The 24,996-nt window shown below is 40.1% G+C and overlaps 1 protein-coding gene across 2 annotated transcripts in view; it reads right to left on the bottom strand.

The window, feature by feature from the left end:
• CUBN (cubilin) overlaps positions 1 to 24,996 on the bottom strand; it is a 278,970-nt gene that overhangs the window by 60,038 nt on the left and 193,936 nt on the right. For both annotated transcript variants that reach the window (XM_058681796.1, XM_058681795.1), the window contains exons 45-54: positions 24,070 to 24,248; positions 22,403 to 22,612; positions 21,619 to 21,759; positions 20,918 to 21,099; positions 14,487 to 14,658; positions 13,170 to 13,376; positions 10,783 to 10,932; positions 8,480 to 8,601; positions 7,765 to 7,990; positions 6,096 to 6,283 (exon numbers count right to left, since the gene is read on the bottom strand). In XM_058681796.1, coding sequence (XP_058537779.1) covers positions 6,096 to 6,283; positions 7,765 to 7,990; positions 8,480 to 8,601; positions 10,783 to 10,932; positions 13,170 to 13,376; positions 14,487 to 14,658; positions 20,918 to 21,099; positions 21,619 to 21,759; positions 22,403 to 22,612; positions 24,070 to 24,248 — 1,777 coding nt within the window. The remainder of the gene's footprint in view (positions 1 to 6,095; positions 6,284 to 7,764; positions 7,991 to 8,479; positions 8,602 to 10,782; positions 10,933 to 13,169; positions 13,377 to 14,486; positions 14,659 to 20,917; positions 21,100 to 21,618; positions 21,760 to 22,402; positions 22,613 to 24,069; positions 24,249 to 24,996) is intronic.

Raw genomic sequence — 24,996 nt, 5'->3', positions numbered from 1 at the left:
GCATTAAAATTCCAAATCAAGCCAATCCTAACCAGCCTAACCAGAGAAAAATAGTAATCATAGAATCATTTAAAAAAAATTTAAAATGTTTATTTATTTTTGAGACAGAGAGAGAGAGAGAGAGAGAGAGAGAGAACATGAGCGGGGTAGGGGTATAGAGAGAGGGAAACACTGAAGCAGGCTTCAGGATCCAAACTGGCACAGAGCCCAATACAGGGCTCGAACTCACTAACCGTGAGATCATCACCTGAGCTGAGGCTGGACACTTAACTCACTGAGCCACCCAGCTGCCCCCATAGAATCACTTCCAATGCAGAGTTCCAACTGTGAAAGGAGCTGTCATGGAGCTAGCTAGAGTATATAATGGGGGGCTTCACCTGGGTTGGGGAGGGTGTCACTGCCTGAAGAAGCACCTGTGACAGGAAGGGGCGGGGCTATTTCAAGGAACAGAGAGCAAACTGAATGAGGAGTGAGGAGGGTTGCAGAGTCCCCGCAAGCCTCCAGGCTAAGGTCCTGAAAATGGCAAGGGGCCAGTGGAAAACAGGCTCTAGGACACTTTTGAAAATCATTATGATGTGAAGGGTGCTGGGATGGTTCAGTCAGTTAAGCTTCCGACTTCGGCTCAGGTCACGATCTCACGGCTCGTGAGTTCAAGCCCTGCACTGGGCTCTGTACTAACAGCTCAGAGCCTGGACCCTGCTTCGGATTCTGTGTCTCCCTCTCTCTCTCTGCCCCTCCCCTGCTCATGCTCTGTCTCTCTGTCTCTGTCTCTCTCTCAAAAATAAATAAACATTAAAAAAAAATTAGAAAATCATTACAATGTGGAAAATAGGAGGAAAAGAGAGAATACTGGGAGTTCCTCCAGGAGAATTCTGTAGTCATTCAGGCAAGAGATCACAGCAACTAAAATGTTGGGTGACTCAAGGAAAATATTGGTATTAAGTAATAACTATATGTTACTGGGGAAAAGAGACCATTCAACACGTTTAACCAGGGAAGACCCCCCTCCTTGAGTGAGGCTCAACCAGGAGCAACTGTGCCCTCCCAAGGGGACATTTGGCAGTGTCTGGGGGGCATTTTTGATTGCAACATTTGGTGTGGGGGCTGGCACATAGTAGGGGGCAGGGGCCAGGGGCCAGGGAAACTGTAAACCTCCTATAATGCACAAGACAACCCCCATCCCCACCCTCAACTAAGTATTACCTAGCCCAAGAAGGTAAATGGGTTTGGATTAGTCTTACTTGACTATTCAACATTTTCTTCATATCAAATTATATGAATGAAATTATTCATTTAGAACATATTACTTTCAGGAATATTCCTCAAAGAAAGCAAAGAAATAACAAGCCATTAAAAATTATTTCTATGGACAGATCAGTCCATAGGAAGAGGTGTGAAGTAAAACTGATTCATAGCACTGATTTACTATTTCTCAGTTCTTTAAAGCCATATTATTTCCAGTGATTTTCAAACACTGGGTATCCAGCTGTTAATTACATTACTGAAGTCAAATTATGTTGCCATTTATCAGATATAGGTGTCTGTCATGGGAGTTACTAAGAACAAAGGCACAGATATTCTGCCAAATATCTAAAATCAAAAAAAGCATCAGGAGGGGGCGCCTGGGTGGCTCAGTCAGTTAAGCGTCCGACTTCAGCTCAGGTCATGATCTTGCGGTTTGTGAGTTTGAGCCCCATGTCAGACTCTGGGCTGACAGCTCAGAGCCTGGAACCTGCTTCAGATTCTGTGTCTCCTACTCCCTCTGCCCCTCCCCCACTCATTCTCTCCCCCCTCCCTCTCTCCCTCTCTCTCAAAAATAAACATTAAAAAAATTTTTTAAAGCATCAGGAAAGAATCACACACTTCCAAATTTCTGTAATATATCCTTTAAGATGCCCCCTTTCCTATCCAGGAAAATAGTATACAGAACTTTTCTATTCACATGTTTAAAAATTATAAATATGACTTAATGAGAGAGAGAGATATTTGCATGCACGATTTTTACAGTATTACTAAAAAGGCAAAGTGACAGATAAAACTTTTTATAAAGAATCTCAAGTTCTTTAATTAAGAACTTCAAGAATGATCAAGGGCTTATACTTTCCTGAAGCCATTAATTATGGATCTGACATCCTACCTTTTGGCCCAGGGACATAAGCGTTGTAATGATAATAATGGCAAAGAGTTATTCAATATTCATTGCTGCCTTGTCAGTCAAGAGCTCATTTCATTGCCCAGATGACCCAGGACTCATCAAAACCATATTGGATCTACAGAATGTCACAGAGCTGTCATTAAGTCAAAAACTTTCTGACTTTTGTTAAGGTTTGTATAATTCCAACTGGCTGTACATGATATCTTATCATTCAAGTAATTTTTTTAAAAAATATTCCTTACTGGGGTGCCTGGGTGGTTCAGTCGGGTAAGTGTCCAACTCTTGGTTCAGCTCAGATCATGATCTCGCTGTTTTGTGAGTTTGAGCCCTGTATCGGGCTCTGTGCTGGCAGCATGGAGCCTGCTTGGGGTTCTCTTTCTCTCCCTCTCTCTCTGTGCCTCTCCTCCACTCCACTGTCTCTGTCTCTCTCAAAATAAATAAATAAACTTAAACAAAATTATTGCCTATTAAGATACCTACAGATTCACATGCAGTTATAAGCTATAATCTAGAGAAATCTCTTGTACACATTTCCCAGTGACCCTCAACCTTGACATCTTGCAAAATTAGAGTATAATATCATAACCAGGATGTTGATGTTGATATAGTCCGCTGATCTTACTCAACTTCTCAGTTTTACTCATACTCATATGTGTGTGTGTGTGTGTGCGTGTGTGTGCGCGTGTGTGTGTTCAGTTATGTACCACACATTCAAGATGATGAATAATCCCAACACCATAAGGGTTCCTAGAGTTGCCCTTTTATAATCATATACAATTTGCTCCCACACCCACATCTTTCTAACCTACGGCTGTCGTTCATTTTTAAGTATTATTATTTTGAAAATGTTATATAAATAGAACAAAAGAGTATGTAACCTTTGGGTATTGGCTATTTTCACCTGCCCCAATGGTTATCTGTCCAAACGGTTAGTGGGTCAGTGGTTGGTTTGCTTTTACTGAGGACTTGCATTTCCTGGTAGGTATGTGACAGCTTGGCCATTCACCTGTTGAAGGACATGTGCACTGATTTCAATTTTTGGCTACTACAAATAAAGCTGAAATGAACATTTGTATACAGGTTTTTATGTCAACATAGTTTTCATTCCTCTGGGATAGATGTCTAAGAGGGCAGTTGCTGGATCTTACAGCAAGTGCATGTTTAGTTTTATAAGAAACTGCTGAACCATTTTCTGAGTGTCTGTACCATTTTACATTCCCGCTAGCAATGCGTAAGTGATGACAGCTTCTCCACCACCTTGCCAGGATTCAGTGTTGTGACTACTCTTTATTTCAGGCATTCTGAAAAGTGTGTCGCAATATCTTCTTGGGGCTTTAATTCTCATTTTTCCTAATGGCTAGTGATGTTGGACATCTTTCCATTGTCTATTTACCATCTGTACATCCTCTGTAGTGAAATATCTGTTCAAATCTTTCCCCCATAGTCCAGTTGGATTCTTTGTATTTTTACTGCTGGGCTTGACTGTTCTGTATGTATTCTAGATAGCACTCTGTTGCCAGATAGGTGGTTTGTACGTCTTTTCTCCCGGTCTGTGGCTTGTCTATCCATCCTCTTCATAAAAGCTTTCACAGAACAAAAGATTTTTAATTTTGATGAGCTAAGATTTTATTTTAATGTTTATTTATTTTTGAGAGACAGAGAGACCAAGCACGAGTGGAGGAGGGGGAGAGAGAGAGGGAGACACAGAATCCGAAGCAGGCTCCAGGCTCTGAGCTATCAGCACAGAGCCCAATGCGGGGCTCAAACCCATGAGCCGTGAGATTGTGACCTGAGCTGAAGTCAACATTTAACTGACTAAGCCACCTAGCCGCCCCAATTGATGAGGTAAGAGTTATTAATTTTTCTTTTTATGGATCACTCCTTTGATGTTTAATCTAAGAAATGTTCATCTATCTCTAGGTCCTGAAAATTTTCTGTTATTTTTTTTCCTAAAAGCACATAGCATGTACTTTACATTTCAGTGTGTTGTCTATTTTTAGTTAATTTTTGTATAAGGTGTGAGGTTAAGGATCGCTCACTGGAGCTGGTCCCTCTTGCTGGCTCTGCCCACCCTGCTCAGTGTCTCCTGGCAGAAACAGGAGGCTCAGTCCTGGCAGGGAAAGAGTGCTTCCCAGGCCACTTAATTTGAGCAGGGCTCCCAGTGGATTCCACCTGCCAATTATGTTGGCTTTGCCAGAGGTCAGAGGGGTTCCCGTTCGGTCCAGAGGAGAAATGGGCTGGGGTACCTGGGTGGCTGAGTCGGTTAAGTGTCCAACTTCAGTTCAGGTCATGATCTTGAGGTTCATGAGTTCCAGCCCCATGTTGGGCTCTGTGCTGACAGGTCAGAGCCTGGAGTCTGCTTCAGATTCTGTCTCCCTCTCTCTCTGACCCTCCCTAACTTGCTCTCTCTCTCTCTCTCTTTCTCTCAAAAATCAATAAGACATTTAAAAAATTTTTAAAAAAGAGGAGAAATGGGCGTAAATAACTTTTCATATTCCATTTGTACAACTGATGAATGTGAAAGGCTTTATGTATGTCTATGCATTTGCTATTGACTCAGTCCCTGAGAGACAGTTCATTTGTTCCATGAAAAAAGCAATTAGGAAAACTCGTATTAAATGTGTTTTATTGTAGACATATTTTATAAAAGTATGGGATTTTTATTTAAACAGCATGGATCAGGTAGATATAAAACATAATGTGAAAGATGATGTAAAATAATAACACCCAACAGAAAAAGGCCACTGCTATTCATTAGGTGGTTTCACATTCTAAGTACCTAGCACTGTTCGTGTTATTATATCATATTACCACTAATGCTTAAGACAGTCCCACTGAAGGGTGAATTGTTCTCTTTATTTTTAGGTTGAGTCATTTAAGGACAAATGTGTAATTAGCTCACAGAAGAACAAGCAGGTAGTAAATGCAAGAGACATGAATGAAGTCTAGGCTAATGTGAACTTAAGGCCGATGTCCGTTCCATTAACAGGTAGAAAGGTCTCTTAGAGATGTAACATACGATATGAAAAATAGCACAGATGGGATGAATTTATCTCACTGTCATCACATTTATAAATCAGTGAAAAGTGAGGTCGGTGCCACCCAAAGTGCTTTTCTAAAGCAGTAACTTTAGAAAAAGAGAGCCTTGGGGCGCCTGGGTGGCGCAGTCGGTTAAGCGGCCGACTTCAGCCAGGTCACGATCTCGCGTCTGTGAGTTCGAGCCCCGCGTCGGGCTCTGTGCTGACAGCTCGGAGCCTGGAGCCTGTTTCTAATTCTGTGTCTCCCTCTCTCTCTGCCCCTCCCCCGTTCATGCTCTGTGTCTCTCTGTCCCAAAAATAAAAAAATAAAAAAAAAAAAAACATTGAAAAAAAAAAAAAAAGAAAAAGAGAGCCTTCGTGACCGCCCCACTGCCATCATTTTAGGTGAGCCTCCCATGTTCTTCTTAGCTTGTGGGCTCCTGAAGCCCACAGTGGGGGCTGACACCAGCCACATCTCTAGCTTTCTGTCATTTTTATAGCACATTTTAAATGTTGCCTTACATTTGTTTTGTCCTGGAGGGTCTATTAGAAAACAAAACCAAAAATGAACGAATGAATGAATGAAAGAAAGAACATAGCAAAAAAACCCCCTGGCCTTCTTTCTTTAGTTTCCATGGTAAGGAAGAACCCCAAGCGCTCAAGAAGAATTTAATAAAGCCAGAAAACAGTGTCCTTAGTTAAGTCACTTGCCTATGTACTCGCAAATGAAAAGTCACAATACGTTGGGTATTGTGGTTCAAATGTTAACTCCAAATAATTGAGATTTTTCATGCTTTTATTCAAGAAACCCAAGCAACAAAATTGTCTTTTTCTTACTTGTAGAGGCAATGAGTCATTTCTGGTCTAAATGTTTATGTTCACAAAACCAGTTCGGCTCCCATTAAATAAACAAGCCCACTCACCTTCACAAAGCTGTTCTGACACTGTCCGTCACCACTGGGGATTAGGAAGTTGTTGTCAAAGCTGATCTCCAACTGCTTACTTTCATGAGTAATGACTGTCCAGGAACATCTGCTGTTCTCGGGAAAATTCTGAGGCCAGTGAGGGGATCTGATTGTACCATTGTCTGAATGAAGTATTCCCCCACAGCCTGAAAAATTGTCACGGAAGAAGTCATTAATTTGAGAGGAAAATAACAATTTTTGTAGCCCAAAACTTCCAGAGGAGACACATTTCTCAATGTGAGAGTTCAGTCTATTTTTCCTTACCTGTGAGTCACTGGCCTTCAGGGCAGGTATGCGACAAGAACTCCCCATAAGTGTAAGGGGCACTGAATCCAGAGGAAGCTTCAGCTGTTTCTGTTTTGTTACATTTCTATTGAACTCACCGGAGACCACTAATCCTTGCCATAAAAAGGATAGATTTCTATTCTGTTTTCAAACAATAGCACTATTTTTCACTCCCCTTGAAGCTATATAGTATTTGAGTAGCAACAATTCTGCGTTCTGTGTTTTGTTACTGCGAACACATGAGAATACAAGTCTACACTCATTTATGATTTTACTCTAACATCCAGGACTAGAGAAAATGATTTTCAGGAGGATAGATTTCTTCCATTAAGGAATCTGCTTCGTTCATATTGAAACATTAATGGATGAAAATAAATTACATGGATTGAAAGAAAGAAAATCTAGAATTATTTTATACTATTAAAATATGTCCTTAAGAGATGACAAAAGAAAAAATATGAATTCCAAACAAAATGAAGTTAAGTTAAAGAGTATTCCCTGTTACCTTTTGCTTTTAAACCCTTGGAAAGCCAGTGGTGCATCTAAAACTCCCCTATGACTTCAACAGATTTAATAAGATAAAGTTTGACTCATTCCACAAAAAGCTTTTCACAATAACTCTGACTCTTCTAGAAAGAATTGCCCTGTGTGATGCTGCAAGGCTTTAAAGTAATCCTGACTAAAGTATCCAGTGCAAGTTCTTATGTTTTCTGGGAATTTCCATGAAGTTCATACTTTACATAGAGAAAAACTACCCTTTTGAAATCAAATCTATTATATTTTGCCACATACAGAGCATTCACTCTAAATCACAAATCTTGTCACTTTGCTGCTCAGCACTCTTCAGTGGCTCCCCATTGCTCACGGGACAACAGAGAAGACAAGGCTCTTCGTGATATGGACCACCTAGATTCCTGCCCTCAGCTTACCACCCAGCCTTCTGCCTCCAAGCTCCAAATATTCCAAACTACTTGTGATTCCAATACATATTTTCTATTATTTTCTATTCTCTGGTTATGCCATGCCTTTTTGCCCATTTAGGCAACATGGTGAAGTGTTAAGATCAAAGTTTCTGGGCCCAGTGACTTTATTCAAATCCTGACTCTACCAATTATTAGCTTCACGACCTGGAAAAATTATCAACCCACCCCCCTCAGTTTCTATCCATGCGAAATGGAAAAAATATGTATTGATATTGTATCTTCCTTACGAGGTTGTACATGAGATGACACGGGTATAACATTCTGGGTTCAGTCTGGCAGAGAGTAGTCACAAAACATACTTGTTAAATTAGCTAATACATTTTAAGAACAGATCAATTAAAAATGCATGTTCCTTTTACCTAAAGTTTGTGTGTTCCATGTAGCATAAAATCCACCATTTTGCACCGAATGGTCCGAGTTAAAAATCACCACCAGCTGGTTGGAACCAGACTGGATCGTCCTGGGGTTTGAACTTCCACAGTATTGTCCTATTAGGGGCGATCCAGGAGAACCGCCATTTCTGACGGTTACAGAGTCCCAAGCGCAGGTTGCATGGGCTTCGATATCAAAGTCACTAAACGTAAGCTGCAGGAGAAAAAAAAAAGAAAGAATGAGGCACTCTGTGTTGTTCACAGACCTTTTTATTTTGTTTTGATTTATCTAATTTTGTGTTTATGTCTCTTATTTCATTCTCCCCTGCCCTCTTCTCTTTTTCCTTATTGGAGGTTCTACTGGAAATTTTGAGAGGAGATATTCCTCCTGGAACCGCAGTCACTAGAGAGACTGCCACAGTCCAGTGGGCTGGGATGGACGCTCACATCAAGAATGCGACTGCACTTCTCTCCTGGGTGGGGAACATCGTCTACATATACGCTCTCCTATGCTTGCAAACTAGATTTCTTCAGTAACCGTACACTTGGAGATGCCAATGTCTGTACTCTAACGAGAGAAGACTTGGGGAAGATGATGATCTGATTGCAGGATCAAAACCTATTCTAATTGCTTGCTTATTAAAAGAAATCCGTTTCCACACAGGATGTGGTATTTTTGTTCCAGAACAGAATCAGAACTCACAGTGATGGTATGGCCTTGTGGGGCTTCTAACAACCAGGAACAGTGAGTCGAGCTGTCGTAAGAGGCTGGATAGTTGGGACTTGTGATCACTCCACTCTCACCCAGCTGTATTCCACCACAGTCTGAAATGAGATTTGTAAACTTCTAAATTAGATACAAGAAAAAAAAAATCTCCGCAAAGCCAAAGTAAGTAGGTCTTACAGCCATGATTTTAAAAAAACAATAAATGAATAGAAGAAAGTGGAAAAAGCAAAGTAAAACTGGGGAGAAGATTAGAAATTACCAGAATTCCATATAGTGTTAAACAGTATCACACAGTGAAGACAGGACCATTTTTTAACGTTTATTCATTTTTGAGACAGAGAGAGACAGAGCACAACCAGGGGAGGGGCAGTGAGAGAGGGAGACGCAGAATCCGAAGCAGGCTCCAGGCTCCACACTGTCAGCACAGACCCCGATGTGAGGCTCAAACTCATGAACCACGAGATCATGACCTAAGCCAAAGTCAGCTGCTTAACTGACTGAGCCACCCAGGTGTCCCAAGACAGGATCATATTTAGTACAAAAGAGAAGGAAGATAATCTGTACCATAAATGGAGAATAATTAGATGTGCATATAACCCACACTGTGTAATAACATTGCCTTGCTTGAAAGAAAACAAGCCACTGAAAATAAATATAAGCTTGAAGAATGTGATGCATAGCATAACTAAAGAATTTGTCATTTGATAAAAAGCATTTATGTCGGTGGTCAGCTATCAAAGTATAGATTAGCATGGCAAGTTGAAGAACAGATATATTTTTAAAACACAGGATGGTCTGACATTCTACATGAATAATACTGCTTCCTGAAACCTCGTTCTTTTCTTCCAGTTCAATAAAGAAAAGTCAACTGGCGAGTGGTTGACCAATTTTACTCCCTCTTCCAATCAACTGTTTGTTTATAACACAAAGAGATGTTAGATAAAACTATAACCAAAACGTATTTTGACTAATAGGTAAACTTAATAGAAAGAAAGGGGATTTCCAAAATCTATAAAAAAATTAAGTGTAGGGGTGCCTGGGTGGCTCAGTTGGTTAAGCGTCCGACTTCGGCTCAGGTCATGATCTCACGGTCCGTGACTTTGAGCCCCGCATCAGGCTCTGTGCTGACGGCTCAGAGCCTGGTGCCTGCTTCAGATTCTGTGTCTCCCTCTCTCTCTGCCCCTCCCCCACCCATGCTCTGTCTCTCTCTGTCTCAGAAATGAATACCTCTCACATTCTGAGAGGTAATCCTCTACTGAAAGTTCATCAGTTTGAAAGGATGTAGAACGAAGATGTGGGCCCCAGAGATATGGGTCTGAGGTTTTGAACACCTGCACAAGAAGAACATACGGCCTTGGACCCTCACAAAAGGAAGGGCTGGAGTTGAGACTTTTACATAATGTTGAGGGTCTAAAAGGATGGCAATGTTAGTAGAAAGGGACCCTAGAAAAACTCTGATGGCCCAGAGAAGCAGCAAAGAACAGTGCTGCCTGTCTTGGGTTGAATTTTCAGATATAAGCAGAATGTCACAGATGCAAATCCAGTACAAAAACATTAGCAAATAATATGTAGTAATATGTTCAAAACACATGTCACACCAACTAGGGTTTATCCTGGAAATTAAAAGATGGTTTAATGAGAAGAAAGTCTTTTAATATACAACTTGTCATATTAATATATTAAAGGAGGAAAACAGAATCATCTCAAAAGATGAATCAGTTGGTAAAATCTTATACCCATTCAGAATTTAAAAAAAAGTACACTAACAATTGAAGGGATTTCTTTAACCTGATAAGAAGTATTTACTGAAAACCTAAGAGAAATCAATAAATTTAACAATAAAAGGTCATAGGCATTCACATTAAGGTCAGAAACAAGATGCTATCACCCCTTCTGTTCAACATTGTGATGGTGGCATAGCCAGTAAAATAAGACGAGAAAAAACATTAAGTTTTGGGGTTGAAAGAAACAAATACTATCATTTGCAGAAGACAGGATTGTTGACACTGAAAAAACACAGATAACCCACAGACAAAATACCAAAGCTAGTAAGAGTGTAGTGAAATCTCTGGGCTAAAGATCCACGTGTAAAAAATTTTAAATTCCTGGATATCGGCAACAAACAATTAGAAGACGTAATTTGGAACATCTCATTGACATTAGTAACAAAACTAATAGCTACCTAGAAATGAATCTAACAAAATAGATGTAAGATCTTTGTGGGAAAAATTGTTAACTATTCTATTGCCAGAGTTTGAGAGCTTAATCACAAGTCTTACCTGTAAAAGAATACTCCGCATGAAATCCAACATATTCTACACGTTCATTGGTGACGAAGTGTATCCACACCTGAGGATAAGGTATGACCAGTGGCACTGTAGGTTTTGAAGGTCCACAAAGTCTCCACATCAGAGGCCCATCAGCATCCCCTGAGCAAAATAATACGCCAATTGCCATAATTTATGTAGCTTTTGAGAAAGACATTCCATGAATTCAGTAGGAACAAATAATAAAAAAACATTTCAAGGTATTTATTGACACACAACAAAATTCTGATGTAGTAGCTGCCATTTCACAAAGTTCCTTTCTATGTTTGTCAACTGCAAAAGAAAGAGTCCCTCCAACAGGGTAAAAACAAACAACAACAACAACAACAACAACAACAACAAAACAAAGGAAAAAAACCCATGCTTTTTTAGTATGGGCATCTTTCTCCACTGTAGGTGCCATTTTGTTCCAATTTGTGTTTTCATAACTATCTTAGCATACCTAAACAGAGATACAATTAATTAAAAAGAAAACAAAACCTTTTGGATGTGCCTTTTTTTAGGAAGTAAAAAATATAATACCAACAGTGATAAAATATATCATCAAGATAAAAGTGATAATTAGCTAAAATTTTAATGATTTCTTTACTGCATTTAATCAACTAAAATGAATAGAATATTCAGTACTCAGGCTAAGAGTTGAGAGAGCTGAGTATTTTTACGGAGATTATTTTTCACGGTAATTTGATTAACCTTTTTTAAAACACCTGCAGAGCTCACATTTAATCTTCTCTTTATCCTGTCAGATCAATATTATTGATCGCATAAGTCAACAAAATATAGTATTTTAACTGTCTCTAAAATGAGGGACTATAAGAAATTTAATATACAGCTACTCTGCTTAATTCAATAAGCCAGTGGTTTTGAGCCAGGTGGCAGTGGTGTGGGTTTGTCAGAATCACATGGAGAACATTCTCAAACTACAATTTCCATTTTCCTCGTAAGTCTCCTCTAGATTCATCTACCTAGAAGGGTCCAGATGATTCTCCTGCTGAGTCCCTTGGTCTGTGACCACAGACTTTATCAAGTTCTCCCTGAAAATTCTGTCCAACATGGTCTCAAAGTCAGCAATGATTTCCGTAGCCACCGTAGAACATTGCCACCACCTAATTGTACTAGTTTCTGTTGCTTTCAACCTCCTTTAAAAAATTTTTTTTTGCAATGACATGGAACTCAGTGAACCTTAAATAGCAAAGAGGATCTACAATGTTACGTTATTTCTCTTTTTCAAACCACAGAAAGGGTGTCAATGTAACAATGGGGGGGCAATTTGATGGATAACCCACTCCTCAACTGCAAGAAAGAACTAAAATGGATTCATCTTCTATGAATGCAGATTTTTAAAAATTCTGGAGACTTATGGTTTACCAAGTAAACCTCAATCCATTTCCATCATGAAAACAAAGACAAGCTTGACTCCTCTGGGGATAATTCCCCAAATAACTTCCATGTGCTTCTCCATCTGGTACACTGCAAAACTTCTTTTGATTTCTAAGTAGAATTCCTGTAAATTTAGGAAATCACTGATACAGTTCTGACCATGCCAAGTCCCAGTCTCTGAGGAAAGAAGTCTTGAGTACTAAAAGATTATTGAAGGGACCACCTGAACTCATGAGGAGAGAACAGACAGAGGCACCTGGGTGGCTCAGTCGGTTAAGCATCCGACTCTCGATTTCCTCTCAGGTAGTGATCTCACAGTTCCCTTAGTTGGAGCCTTGCATTGGGCTCTGTGCTGACAGTGCGGAGCCTGCTTGGGATTCTCTCTCTCTCCCTCTCTCTCTGCCTGCCCCACCTCCACTTGGCCCTTTGCTCTCTCTCCCTCTCTGAAAATAGATACATAAACATTAAAAAGAGACAGAGAGAGAATACACGCAAACCGAATCTCTCCTGGGTAAGTCTCACATCAATTGAAACACTGACCCAACTCACTCACTGTTAATAGAGCATGTTACCTCAGCTGGGTGTCCACAGAATTACAGCTTTTTTCTGACCAACATTCTTTTGGATTCTATGTACATATATTGTAGGCACGTGAGTCCCTTCATTGTTGGTGGTCCCCAGGTATAAGAAGAATACCATGGATAAATGGGAGAACAGTTGGGGCGCCTGGGTGGCTCAGTCAATTGAGCATCCCACTCTTGATTTCAGCTCAGGTCATGATCCCAGGATCGTGGGATCGAGCCTGGAGATGGGCTCTGCACTGAGCATGGAGCCCGCTTAAGATTCTTTCTCTCTCCTTCTGCCCCACTCCCCTGCATGTGCTTTCTCTCTCTCTCTCTCTCTCTAATAAAAAATATAAAAAAATAAACTGGGAGAACATGTTCTTTGATTGAACTCACCCACTCGTAGCTCAAGGACATCAAACTGACAGTCTTGGTGACTTTCCAGGTAAAAATCTTCAAAGTGAATGTAAATGGATGAATTTCCCTGATTTGGATTGCTGAGAGTCCATTCACAATTTAAGTTTCTTGAGTAATTACTGACTCCGTCATAGCCAGGGGAAGTGAAGTTTCCTTTGGCAGAATTTGTAAGGGACCCACCACATACTAAGAAAACAAGGGGCAACAGAGAAAGTAGCAGTGAGGTCCAGGCCATAACAGAAGATGTAAATAATACAATAACAACGAAAATAACAATAAGATTTTTATTGCTTTGTTTTTGTAGATGACGTTAAGATTATGGGTGAAGGGCTGGTTCGTGCATGGAGAAGTTTCTGTGAGTTTCTGTGAGTGTCTATGGAAGTTTGTGTGAATTTCTACGGAAGACGTTTCTGAGAGTTTGGAAATATGTGTAAAACTAAACAGCTTCTTTATTTTCCTGTAGGGTAGATTAGGTGGATTTGCGGGTTTGGCTGGGCATCTCTTTCTCCTAATTTAAGCCTATTGTTCGTTAATATTTAATTTGGAGAAATATCTAACTACAGTGGTGGTCTCAGTGGCTTCTCATTAGCAATTCTCCACTTGAGCCTTGTTATTTCATCAAACAAATAACATCATGGGAGTGCCAATGAATTCGCTCCTTTTCATATGGGAATGAATGCTCCTATCAATGAAACAAAGATTTTTTAAACATTCAGTTCCAACTCTTTCTACTATTTAAGACTCTTAGATAATAGCACCAATCCAGAAAGTAGGCGAATATTTAGACCGGAAAGGCCATATCTTGCATAAATTTTCAATACTCTGTATCCAATGTGAACCCTCATTCATTTACACTGGAAATATATATACAGATGGCTGGCTAAGAAACCATAAAATCTGTCTATCTTCAATTAGTCACTTTCAGGGAGTCAGTTACCTTTTAAGAGATAGAAGGTCACTTTCAGCAGAAAATAATTGACCAAGGACTGTGAAGTAGGCAACCAGTATTTCATGGCGACATTATACGGGACTGAGCTAGAAGCTCTCCTAACAGCATTGTTTTTTTTTAAATTCACAATGGCAGCTTTCTTTCTGAAAGCATAACTTTTTTTTTTTTTTTCCTGCCTGGCATGGGTCTTCTCCCTGGTTATATGTGTTTACCTGCTGTAGAAGCTCTTAGGTGTAATTTTGATCTCGAAAGGGAAAATAGACGGCTCGGCGGCTATTGGTGGTAGCTGTGCGAACATCTGCGGTGCCCATGATTGAAACAGGTGTGTTTACAACGTCTTCTCTTACCTGCATCTTCACTGGATGTGTAGGAAGCACTGAAACCTCCATATGGCCTGGATCCATCAGTGAAAAACACGACTCTCATTTTGTGTCCCGAAGATTTGATCTCCTCGCTCACGTTCACACTGCTACACAGTTTCCCTAGCTGGGGTGAGTTACTTCTAATGCCATTGAATATCTGTTGGAAAAATCATTTAACCTTTAGTCACACAGTCCATCTTACTGAATATTTCCTGGGAGATTATATTCACAGCCCAGATACACTTCCTTCTAAGGAAACTCTGGGCTAAAATGAATTACTTAACAGTCCGGGCTCCTAGCCCAGTGCCACAAGCCACTTTGTTGCCCGGAGCACATTCTGTGGCCTCAGGGTCATTTCACTAAAATGAGAGTATTACAGTAAAGCCCTCCTGCCATGTGCTGACAAATGAAAAACTGCTGTACTCTTTGCAACTGGAAACCAAGCTCTAAATGTAAATTAGACAGGCCAACGCTCTTACATCTTAGTTCACAGAGTTCACTGATGGACCATTTTTCTTAACAATGTATCAGGACCTTTCGCATTTGGAATGAAGGCTTAAATGTTAGTCTCTGATGATTTGAAGCCTATAATAACTCAAATATTTTAAAATGCCTTGAAAAGTAACTTTAAAAAATCAATATAATAGTTCTTTCCTGAGTACTTATGGATCCAAAGCCTCACTTTTCTTATTAATTTGAATTTTAAAAAATGGTTTTGAGTAGTGCTGACTCCAAAATATTAAACAGTAATTCTAGTTATGCACATACGTATAATAACTGGAAAGTATTATTCCATTTCTGTGCAAGACCAAGGGGGTTTTAGCCTGCCCGGTTTCCACGGTTCAGGAAAGGTCCAGAAGTAACTAAATAATAATTGAGTAATTGATATTCCTGTTTTTAACAAGAATTCGAATCGTTCACAATTAACAATAATGATTCAGAGGATGGGCACTGACAGAAACGAAAGAGGAGGACGCACTCCATAACAGACGGTGTGAGCTTTTTTGTTTACTATCCTTAATTATTAAATTGAGTGCTGTGGGCTTCGGGTTTAAATTGTCTTCTGACTCAAAGGACCAGACACAGCATTTCCTATTGCTAACTGAGCACCAGGCTCTGCTAATAGCCTGCTTGTATTACTTGATCCAATTAGCACAATGCCCTCTCAGACATAAAATAGCATCCCTGTTTTCCAGATTAAGACAGGAGAATTCAGAAAGGGTTATGCAATTTGCTTAAGTTCAAACAACGAATGATCGTAAAACTGGATTGAAATCGTCCCTCTGATTGCAAACCATGAAGTCATGTAGAAGGCAACAGAAGATGACAAAATTTCAGTAATACTGGAAACAGGAATGGGCAACATTTTGCCAGAATCAGAGGGATTATCAGCAACTACAGACTAATGGAACACATTGGAAACCATGACCATTGGCGGTTACCCTTGCGCCAACGTCTGCCTGAGCTTAGAATCACAGTGACTGATAATGTTCAGGCATCCATTTATAACATGAGCTCCTGCTTTTAAAGGCCACCAAAGTGCTGTTTCCACTTTCCTCCTCCACTCACATATGTACGCAGAAACTGCAACTCCCAGAAAACAATGGGGCAGCAAGTAGGCATTTGAGATTCAGGACAAGCTCTAAAATTTGCTATAAGCAGGAATAAGATCAGGCACATGTCTCATTGTAGTGCATTTCTTCTTTATTTCTCTCTCTTCCTGTCTCTTTCTTCCTCCATCTCCATCTCTTTCTCTTTCTCCTTCTTTCTTTTCTTCTTGCTTCACCCCCACCTTTTTCGAGAAGTTCTCAAAGTAAATAAGGTACAGGCAAAGGGCAAGCCACATCCCCTTATTTATAGCAGAGTGAAGAGGAAACAAAGCATGCAGTGAACCTATAGAAATAGATTTTGAAGAAAAAGAATGGGGACATGATATTTAAGATTCATAAAAGAAATCAATTCTGAGAGGTATTGTCAGAGTTTTAACCTCCCCAGGAAAAAAAGAGACCTGTAGACAGGACATTTGTAGTTTCCCCTCATTAATTGGTCAAGTCCCTCCCCTCCCCACCCAATGAGGACCATCAATTGACAATCCCATGCACACAGAGATTCCAAGCAGCATTTTAGTACTTCATTCTTGAATATCAGTAAGCAACCAAGCGTCACCACACATTTAAGGAGACATCTAATGTAAAAGGCAGAGACCATTCAATATACATAAATAGGAAACAGGAACTTGAAAGACATGGACCCTTCCAAAAGGAAGCAACATAAAACTTTAAAATTATGATTAACATGCTTATATCCATAGGTGAATGTATCAAATACATATGATATTTTAATGGAGAGAGTATATTCAAAGATCAATGGTAAAATAAGGATAATTCCAGGTACACCCCTTCTCAAAAAGCTTAACATCCATGCCTACGTCCTTATGGAAATACAAGAACATATGCCTCCCCGAATTAGGAAATGAGCCAAGACAGGGAAATGCACAAATCATGGAGTCTGGGGCCAGCCCAGGAGAGGAATGAAGGGGCTTGCAAAGTTGCTGGTGAAGGGCATGTCTGGTTTGACAGCTGGCATCAGGCATGTAGCTGATGGAGAAAGGTTCCATCATGGAGAATATCTATGGAGAAAGGATTTTGCTAAGGAAAACAAATGAACTGGTGGGTGTGCTTTACTGTACAAGGTGGGGACGTACACCAGGAGCGAGAGTGTGTGGGAGAATCAGTGATATGTGCATCAGCACTAAATATTAGAAAGGACACAATTATTGTCATTACTCAGAAAAAAAAACAAGAAAATGCTACCATAGTATATTACTTGGTTGGGTTGGGAATGGCATCTATATAATCATAATCTTGTAAACACTGAAGAGAAATTTAAGCAAAATCTGTGACATATGTATTTTGGGAGCAAGTTGGCAGAGGCTATGAATTGTGTGTAGCCCTGTGAGCATCTGGGCTAAGGGGGCTGGATTGTGAAGAGAGCTCAACCCTCATCTTCCAGTTGCATGTGGATAGATAATGTCTAAGACTGAAAAGCAAACAAGGAGCAGAATAGGAATATTATTTTGAAATAATGACATATGCACCCAAGAAAAAGCTAAAAGAGTTGGAAGTAGACACCTTTAGCATATATGATTCAGAGATGGGAAAATGACATGTAAGATGTGGTTCAGAATTTGTGGTTGTTGCTGCAAATTTTATTTTCTTATTCAAGTTCTGAAACTATGACTCTTCATATTATCTTTCCTGCACAGCATGTGAAGATTCTGCTGGTAAGCATCCTAAAAACCATTATATTCAATATTTCAACTATGGAAACAATTTCAAAGGGAAATAAGCTGTTGTGTGCATCAAAATTTTAGCAATGGATTGGTTGCTAATTGGTTGAAATTCAAGTATTTTTAATATTTTTTATTTTCTGAACTCTCCAAATTTTGTTCAATAGGCATCCATTATATTTATAATCAGAAAAATAGATGAAAATTAGCATGCAAATGAATTATGCCACATTATTACAACTACATGATATATTCATTGACAAGAAAATACATCAAAATATGATATACTGGGAGTGGTTAATTTTTTTTTTTCTACTTCAACCTTGCCTCTATATGTTCAGTTGTTAATAGGGAGGAAATGTTCCTTTAAAATAAGCAAGCTTACAGGCACCTGGGTGGCTCAGTCGGTTAAGCATCCAATTCAGCTCAGGTCACGATCTCATGGTTCACGAGGTTGAGCCCTGCATCGGGTTCTGTGCTGACAGCTCAGAATCTGGAGCCTGCTTTGGATTCTGTGTCTCCCTTTCTCTCTGTCCCTCCTCCCACTCTCTCACTCTCTCTCTGTGTCTCTCCCTCAAAACTAAAATTAAAAAAACATTAAGAAAATAAAATAAGCAAGCTTAGTCCAAAATTCCCTGGCTTTCAGATAGAAGAAAACACCTGGGGCCCCATAATTTTTAATATCTGACAAAACAGATCATTTCAATCCTTCAGGTGTTAGAAGGGATACAGGAGTACTGATGCATAGGGGCACTTGTACCCCAATGTTTATAGCAGCACTCTCCACAATAGCCAAATTATGGAAAGAGCCTAAGTGTCCATCAACTGACGAATGGATAAAGAAATTGTGGTTTGTATACACAATGGAGTACTACGTGGCAATGAGAAAGAACGAAATATGGCCCTTTGTAGCAACGTGGATGGAACTGGAGAGTGTGATGCTAAGTGAAATAAGCCATACAGAGAAAGACAGATACCATATGGTTTCACTCTTATGTGGATCCTGAGAAACTTAACAGAAACCCATGGGGGAGGGGAAGGAAAAAAAAAAGAGGTTAGAGTGGGAGAGAGCCAAAGCATAAAAGACTCTTAAAAATTGAGAACAAACGGAGGGCTGATGGGGGGTGGGAGGGAGGGGAGGGTGGGTGACGGGTATTGAGGAGGGCACCTTTTGGGATAAGCACTGGGTGTTGTATGGAAACCAATTTGACAATACATTTCATATATTTAAAAATAAATAAATAAAGGATTATAGCTAAACTATAAAAAAAAATCCTTCAGGTGTTAGAACCTGAAAGCAAAATTTGAAGCTTGAATATGATCATTTTAGGGCAACACGAAGTATTATAGTAACGTACAAAGTTGCTTTGTATTTCTGAATCTACTACCCAACAGGAGACAACTAAATTGAAAACAAAAGTGACTTGTCTTTCAAAAAGGACAATGATAGGGGTGCCTGGGTGACTCAGTCAGTTAAGCATCTGACTTTGGCTCAGGTAATGATCTCACAGTTCATGGGTTCCAGCCCTGCATCGGGCTCTCTGCTGTCAGCACAGAGCCTGCTTTGGATCCTCTGTTCCTTTCCCTCTCCGCCCCTCCCCATCTTGTGCTCTCTCTTCTGTCTCTCTCAAAATAAATAACTAAACTTAAAAAAAAGGGGGGGGGGACAATGATAGTGCTTCTATTCATTCATTCAATAATTATTGTTTCTATTCTGTGCCAGGCACTGGGGACTCCACGGGAATGAAACAGATGGCACATCCTGATGGAGCTTACATTCTGGCTGGGAGAGCAGACAATAAACAGACAAACAAATAAATGCGTGGGGAATGTCAGTTGGTGTGAAGTGCTGTGAAGGCAAAAATGCAGGGAGCAGGATGGGCCAGGGTGGAATCGATTTAATGTAGGGTCGCAGGGAGCAGGTCGTTTGAAGAGCAGCGAAGAAGAGAGACAGTGAACAGACAGCCGTCGGGGAGATGCAGGCCAGAGGCCGTAGCACAGGTGCAGTGCGTTGTGGAACATTCTAGCACCCTAAAGGAAGCCAGTGGGACTGGATCCTAGTGGGCAGGAGGGGAGTTTGAGAGGAGATGCAGATTCTATAGGGCCAGCTGGGCCAGTGTAATGATCTGGGATCGTCCCCTGAGTGAGAGGAGAGGCCAGTAGAGGATTTTCAGGGAGAGCGGCATGATGTGCTTTACCTTTATACCCGTCACACCAGCTGCTGTACTGAAAGTGCAGGGAGACAAGGGTGGGACTAGGGAGACAGGCCAGAAGTTATTAAATTACATTTAAGTGAGCCGTGATGGCTGTAGTAGGGGATATGGTGAGAAGGAGTTAGATTCTGGATCTCCTTAAAGATACAGTCAGTGGGGTTGATTACGCATGTAATACAAGGTGTGAGAGAAAGTTCTCCAAAACAGACATCAATGTTTTTGACCTGAGCATCCCCAAGTTTGAAACTGTTATTTGCTGAGATAACAAGGACTGAGGAAAGGTCGAGTTGGGTAGGGAAATATATTAATATTAATGTATAATTAATCCTGTATGTGTCTATATGTTTATATGCGTATCTGTCATTTAACAATCTTCATTCCCACTCATGGGTCTCCTTTGTTTTCCTTTGCTAAGGGAAGCTAAGAATGCTGACGGCATATTCCCAAGCATTTGACCTTGGCAGCACTGACCTTGGCAGGCAGCCGTGGTCTTCCAAAGGAGTCACTCAGTACCTCAGGCAGAAAACAGTAACTGTGCAGGACCACTCAATCGCTCAGAACTTTTGGTGGTGGCCCTTTCTGTGACTCTGGTCCCAGTCATCTATGTGCTACCCACGGGCTCAGCTTTTCTCCATTTACCCGTTTTGCCATGTGTAATGATCATTTGCTCTTAAAATTTATCCTGCCTATGACCCTGATGTATTTTGTGACAACAAAGAGCCTCTTAAAACAGGTCTTACAAATATCATGGCAGTTTACTGCATTTTTGTTCTATCTAAAATACTGAGAATGTGTCTGAGGTACAGTTGCACAGATGGGAATATTCCCGACCTACTTTTCTGACTACGATTGATAGGTCATTAAGCTCCTTCAACGATGGAACGTGATATCCCTGACTGCAAGGAGACACTCACTGTCACATGCTCACTGTTGCAGGATGGATGAACTTCCAGCCTCAGGTTGTTAAACGTCAGGGTGACCCGCCTTCCTTCCTCCACCGTGATCCTCCACTCACAGAGCCGGCCGTGAGGATTTGGGTTCGGGAAGTTGGGAGAAGTGAATGTTCCGGTAGGGCCCTGTAGGTCTCCACCACACTCTGAAGGGGAAGAAACCCAAGAAATCATCTTCCAATCTGATCAAAATGACCCCTTCCACAGGGAGTGTTCTCTAAAATATTTTCTTTAGTATTCCATGGGATACTAAAATTACGGCTTTTATTTTTCACTATGTGTATGTGATGACTTAACAGAGAACGTTGGTATTCACTTCCTATCTCTAATATTTAACTTTTAATTCACATTTCCATGGATGACAGTTCACTGGTAGTATTCTATCATCATGGCCCAAGAAGCATGAGAGACCAACGGCTGTAGTAATCTCAAGAGTCAGAAGATTCAGAAGACTTTTGTAATTACACAGTTTTTTTCAGATAAAATCTGTGTTTTACCAAAGTATTTCAGAAAGGCCAATTCTGACAACTGTGGGGCTAATGGACTGGCTTTCTTAGGATGAGTATATGTGTGTGTGTGTGTATATATATATATATATATATATATATATAGTATTACTAATATTATTATATTATCTACTATACTTAACAAATCAGTGAACTTACCTTCCATGCTAGATTCAAACCGTAGTCTAAATCCTGAGGCAGTCAGAGAGCCATCTGTGACAAACCTGACCAAAGCGATATTGCTAGAAGTGTCTATGCTGTCGGGAATGGTGTTTCCACAGTATCTGCCCAATAAATTTCCTGTGAGAGTCAAATAATTAAGTATATACACATTCAGGTGATTGATTTCATTTAACCTCTACTTGAGGTGTTCTACAAGTACAAAGAAAATGATAAAAGACAAGGCTCTGCCCACGAAGAAATGGTGACCTCTGTTGAGAGGAGGACAAACAGGAATAAAACGAAGATATTCAAGTATGTGGAGACGTGTAACAAAACTGCAACCAGTTAGGGCAAGGCGGTCTCAGTGCAACGAGGGAGCTCATTTGGTTAAGGAGATAGTTCCAGTCAACAGAGTGGCAAAGTGTCCAACTCACATGATTTCTAGGATACACACACACCCTCTCCTCTCCTTAGCCAACAGGATGCCCCTCAAATAACTGCATATGGGCCTGGAAAGTCTCAACAGAAAGAGGATGTCTTCACAATACAGTGCTCTCTCAATGTGATCTATAAAGATAAGCTATATAAGGACCTGGGGCTCCGGACACCCACTGTTTATGAGGGGGAACCCAGGGAGGGAAAAGTTGGCAGAGGTCCGAGCTGACTGCCCTTCTATGCAAAGAATAGATGTAGTTTGGCCTTTCTTGAGGCAACTTCAGAGGCTGAATGAGTACCTGTGAAAATAAACACCCCCAAAAGACAGCAGACGTATTTCACTGACCAGAGGTGTGGTTTTCCCAGATCTCCACAAAGTCTTTTTCACAGCCAGAGGAATTCTGAAGGTTAAAGTCTTCAAAATGGATGCTGAGGTAGTGTCCCGAGGGACCCTCCAGATGCCACTCACACAACAAATTGTCTCTATACGGCAGTGTTGGGTATCCGCTGCTTTCAATGACGCCACTTTGCCCTGTCACTCTTCCCCCACACGGGGCTGCAAAAAAAGAACAATATTCTGTTACAGCGTTGTTGTTGTTGTTGTTTTTAATTTAACCAGTGCATTTATAAACTTTCAGATGCCAATTGAATATAAGTTAATGCTTTAAAAATTCTGAAAATGTTTAAGTTAGTGTTTCCCTTATGATTTGAAATCTACTCTTGATGTAAAAAGAAAGGATACCCCAGGTCCAGTCAAATAATGAGAAATGGAAAAGTGAATGGCATATTCTGTAACATCTCATTAATCCTCATGGGACACGATGTAAGAGCTATTAGCTGCAAGAAAGTTTCATTTCAAGGACCCACTGATGGACTGAGAGGGCCTGCCTACGACTCTGTGTCTGTGATTCTGAAGACTGAGTGCATGCTCCACTAGAAGGGGTGCTGTGATTGATTAGTGATGCCTACCCTGTAATTATCAAGTAAGTGTTTCACTGGAGTAACTGGTATCTCAGGGCCTGGAAAATTCCTACTCAATTCTTTCTTATCAGCTGGATGTGACAGTTACATTGAATTATACACAGTTTGCCTCAGGCTATAAAACGACCTATGGTGTAGGTTCAATAAGGCTTACAATAAGGCTGTCCAACTTTTGACTCTATTAAGTATGTTTGGTTAGTGTTCAGACCCACCAGGTACTAAATTCTATGTAATTGCGACCCTATTACATTACATCTTCAGTAAGCATGTGTGTTGCTCATTTTTTAAGTAAGGAAATCAAAACACTGAGGAGACATATTTGTTTTTGTTTAGTGACTGATTTGGCACTAGAGACTTAGGGGGAAAACATTCTCCATTAGTGATGACTTCAAAGTTACTGTTCTAAATATAGTTATTTGAATATATATGAATAGTAAAGTGTTCTACTAGTTAAAGTAATACGATAGAGATGTCATGACAAAAGGAAAAAAAGCAAATATTTGATTTAACTGAATATGCTTTCACAAACAAGTTAGGAAAAAATACAAAATATTCAAGTCTACTAAAAAGAGTGTCTTAAAATGGAAAGCAAGGTAAAATTTTAAACTGATAAATGACTTTGTGGTTTCAAACATTTATATTTCTTACTTATTTCTATTAAAATTAGGCAAATACAAAATCTCTAATTTTTTTAAATTTTTAATGAGTTTTTATTTATTTCTTTTTAATTTTTTTAATGTTTACCTATTTTTGAGAGAGAGAGAGAGAGCAAGAGAGAGAGCGTGGGGGGTGGGGTGGGTAGCAGAGAGAGAGGGAGACACAGAATCCGAAGCAGGCTCCAGGCTCTGAGCTGTCAGCACAGAGCCTGATGCGGGGCTTGAATTTACAAACCATGAGATCATGACCTGAGCTGAAGTCAGACGCTTAAGTGACTAAGCCACCCAGGTGCCCCTAACTTTTAATGAGTTTTTAATATTTTATTATAATTAGTCTGTCATAACTTTCTTACCATGTATAAAAAAATGTTTTTACCTATACCATACTTGATCTTGAACCCCACATGTGTGGGGCTGTTGTCAGATCGGAATCTCAAATACATCACCTCTCCTGAGGACAACTGGCTGTTGGGCAAAGATGTTCCGCAAACCTTGGAAAGTACTCGTGCATTTGAGTCAGCCCCATCACGCAATTCAAGGTAATTGGATGCGCAGCTACGGTGGAAAGAAAACTCCATTTAATATGTAAAGTCAATTGCTTTGACATATTTAAAAAATAAAGACTTCACCAACTTTCTCCAAGAGCATTATTAAATCATCATTTCTGCAGAAGACACGATGACAGTTATTTTAAATCATATGTCACTTCAGAATGCTGCACACTATTTTTCCAATCGTAATACGTTCTTCAGTTAGTAGCTCAAAAAGATGGGTTTTACACGTGCGACACCAAAGAATATTTACTTATCTTCCTCCATATTCTGTGCTTGTTTTACAAATATAAAAGTCATTCTCAAATTAACCCCCAGGAATTTTAAAAAAAAAAAGTACTTTGTTTCACATGATGATGAGACACATGTCACATGACAAAGAAGAACCCTCTCTCTTGACAGCCCTGCCACCTGGGGTTAATGGAGAGTCATAGCCGGAATCTTCCGTGTCCATAAAAGTGAGTATTTACCCAATATGTCTTAAGAAAGTCAGCCAATTAATGCTCACTGACTAGGACAGTGGCATTGTGTCAGGTGCCCATAAATGGTAAGCAAAAGCTCTCATACCTAAGTTTTCTTTCATACATATATTCTTGCAAATGTATATACACGTTTGTTACATGAACAGAAAAATTCAGGTTTTGTCAGCCAGGATAGTTACTCTCTTTGTGTTCAACACAGTAAGACTTACTCCCCAGTTTGTAATCCCGTAAGCGTTCTCATTAAAGAAAGACTGGGAAATTGGATTGTCC

Source organism: Neofelis nebulosa, chromosome 8 (assembly GCF_028018385.1).
Source record: "Neofelis nebulosa isolate mNeoNeb1 chromosome 8, mNeoNeb1.pri, whole genome shotgun sequence".
Taxonomy (NCBI): domain Eukaryota; kingdom Metazoa; phylum Chordata; class Mammalia; order Carnivora; family Felidae; genus Neofelis; species Neofelis nebulosa.
Note: the sequence above shows the minus strand (reverse complement) of the source record. Positions and strands in the feature narration are given on the sequence as shown.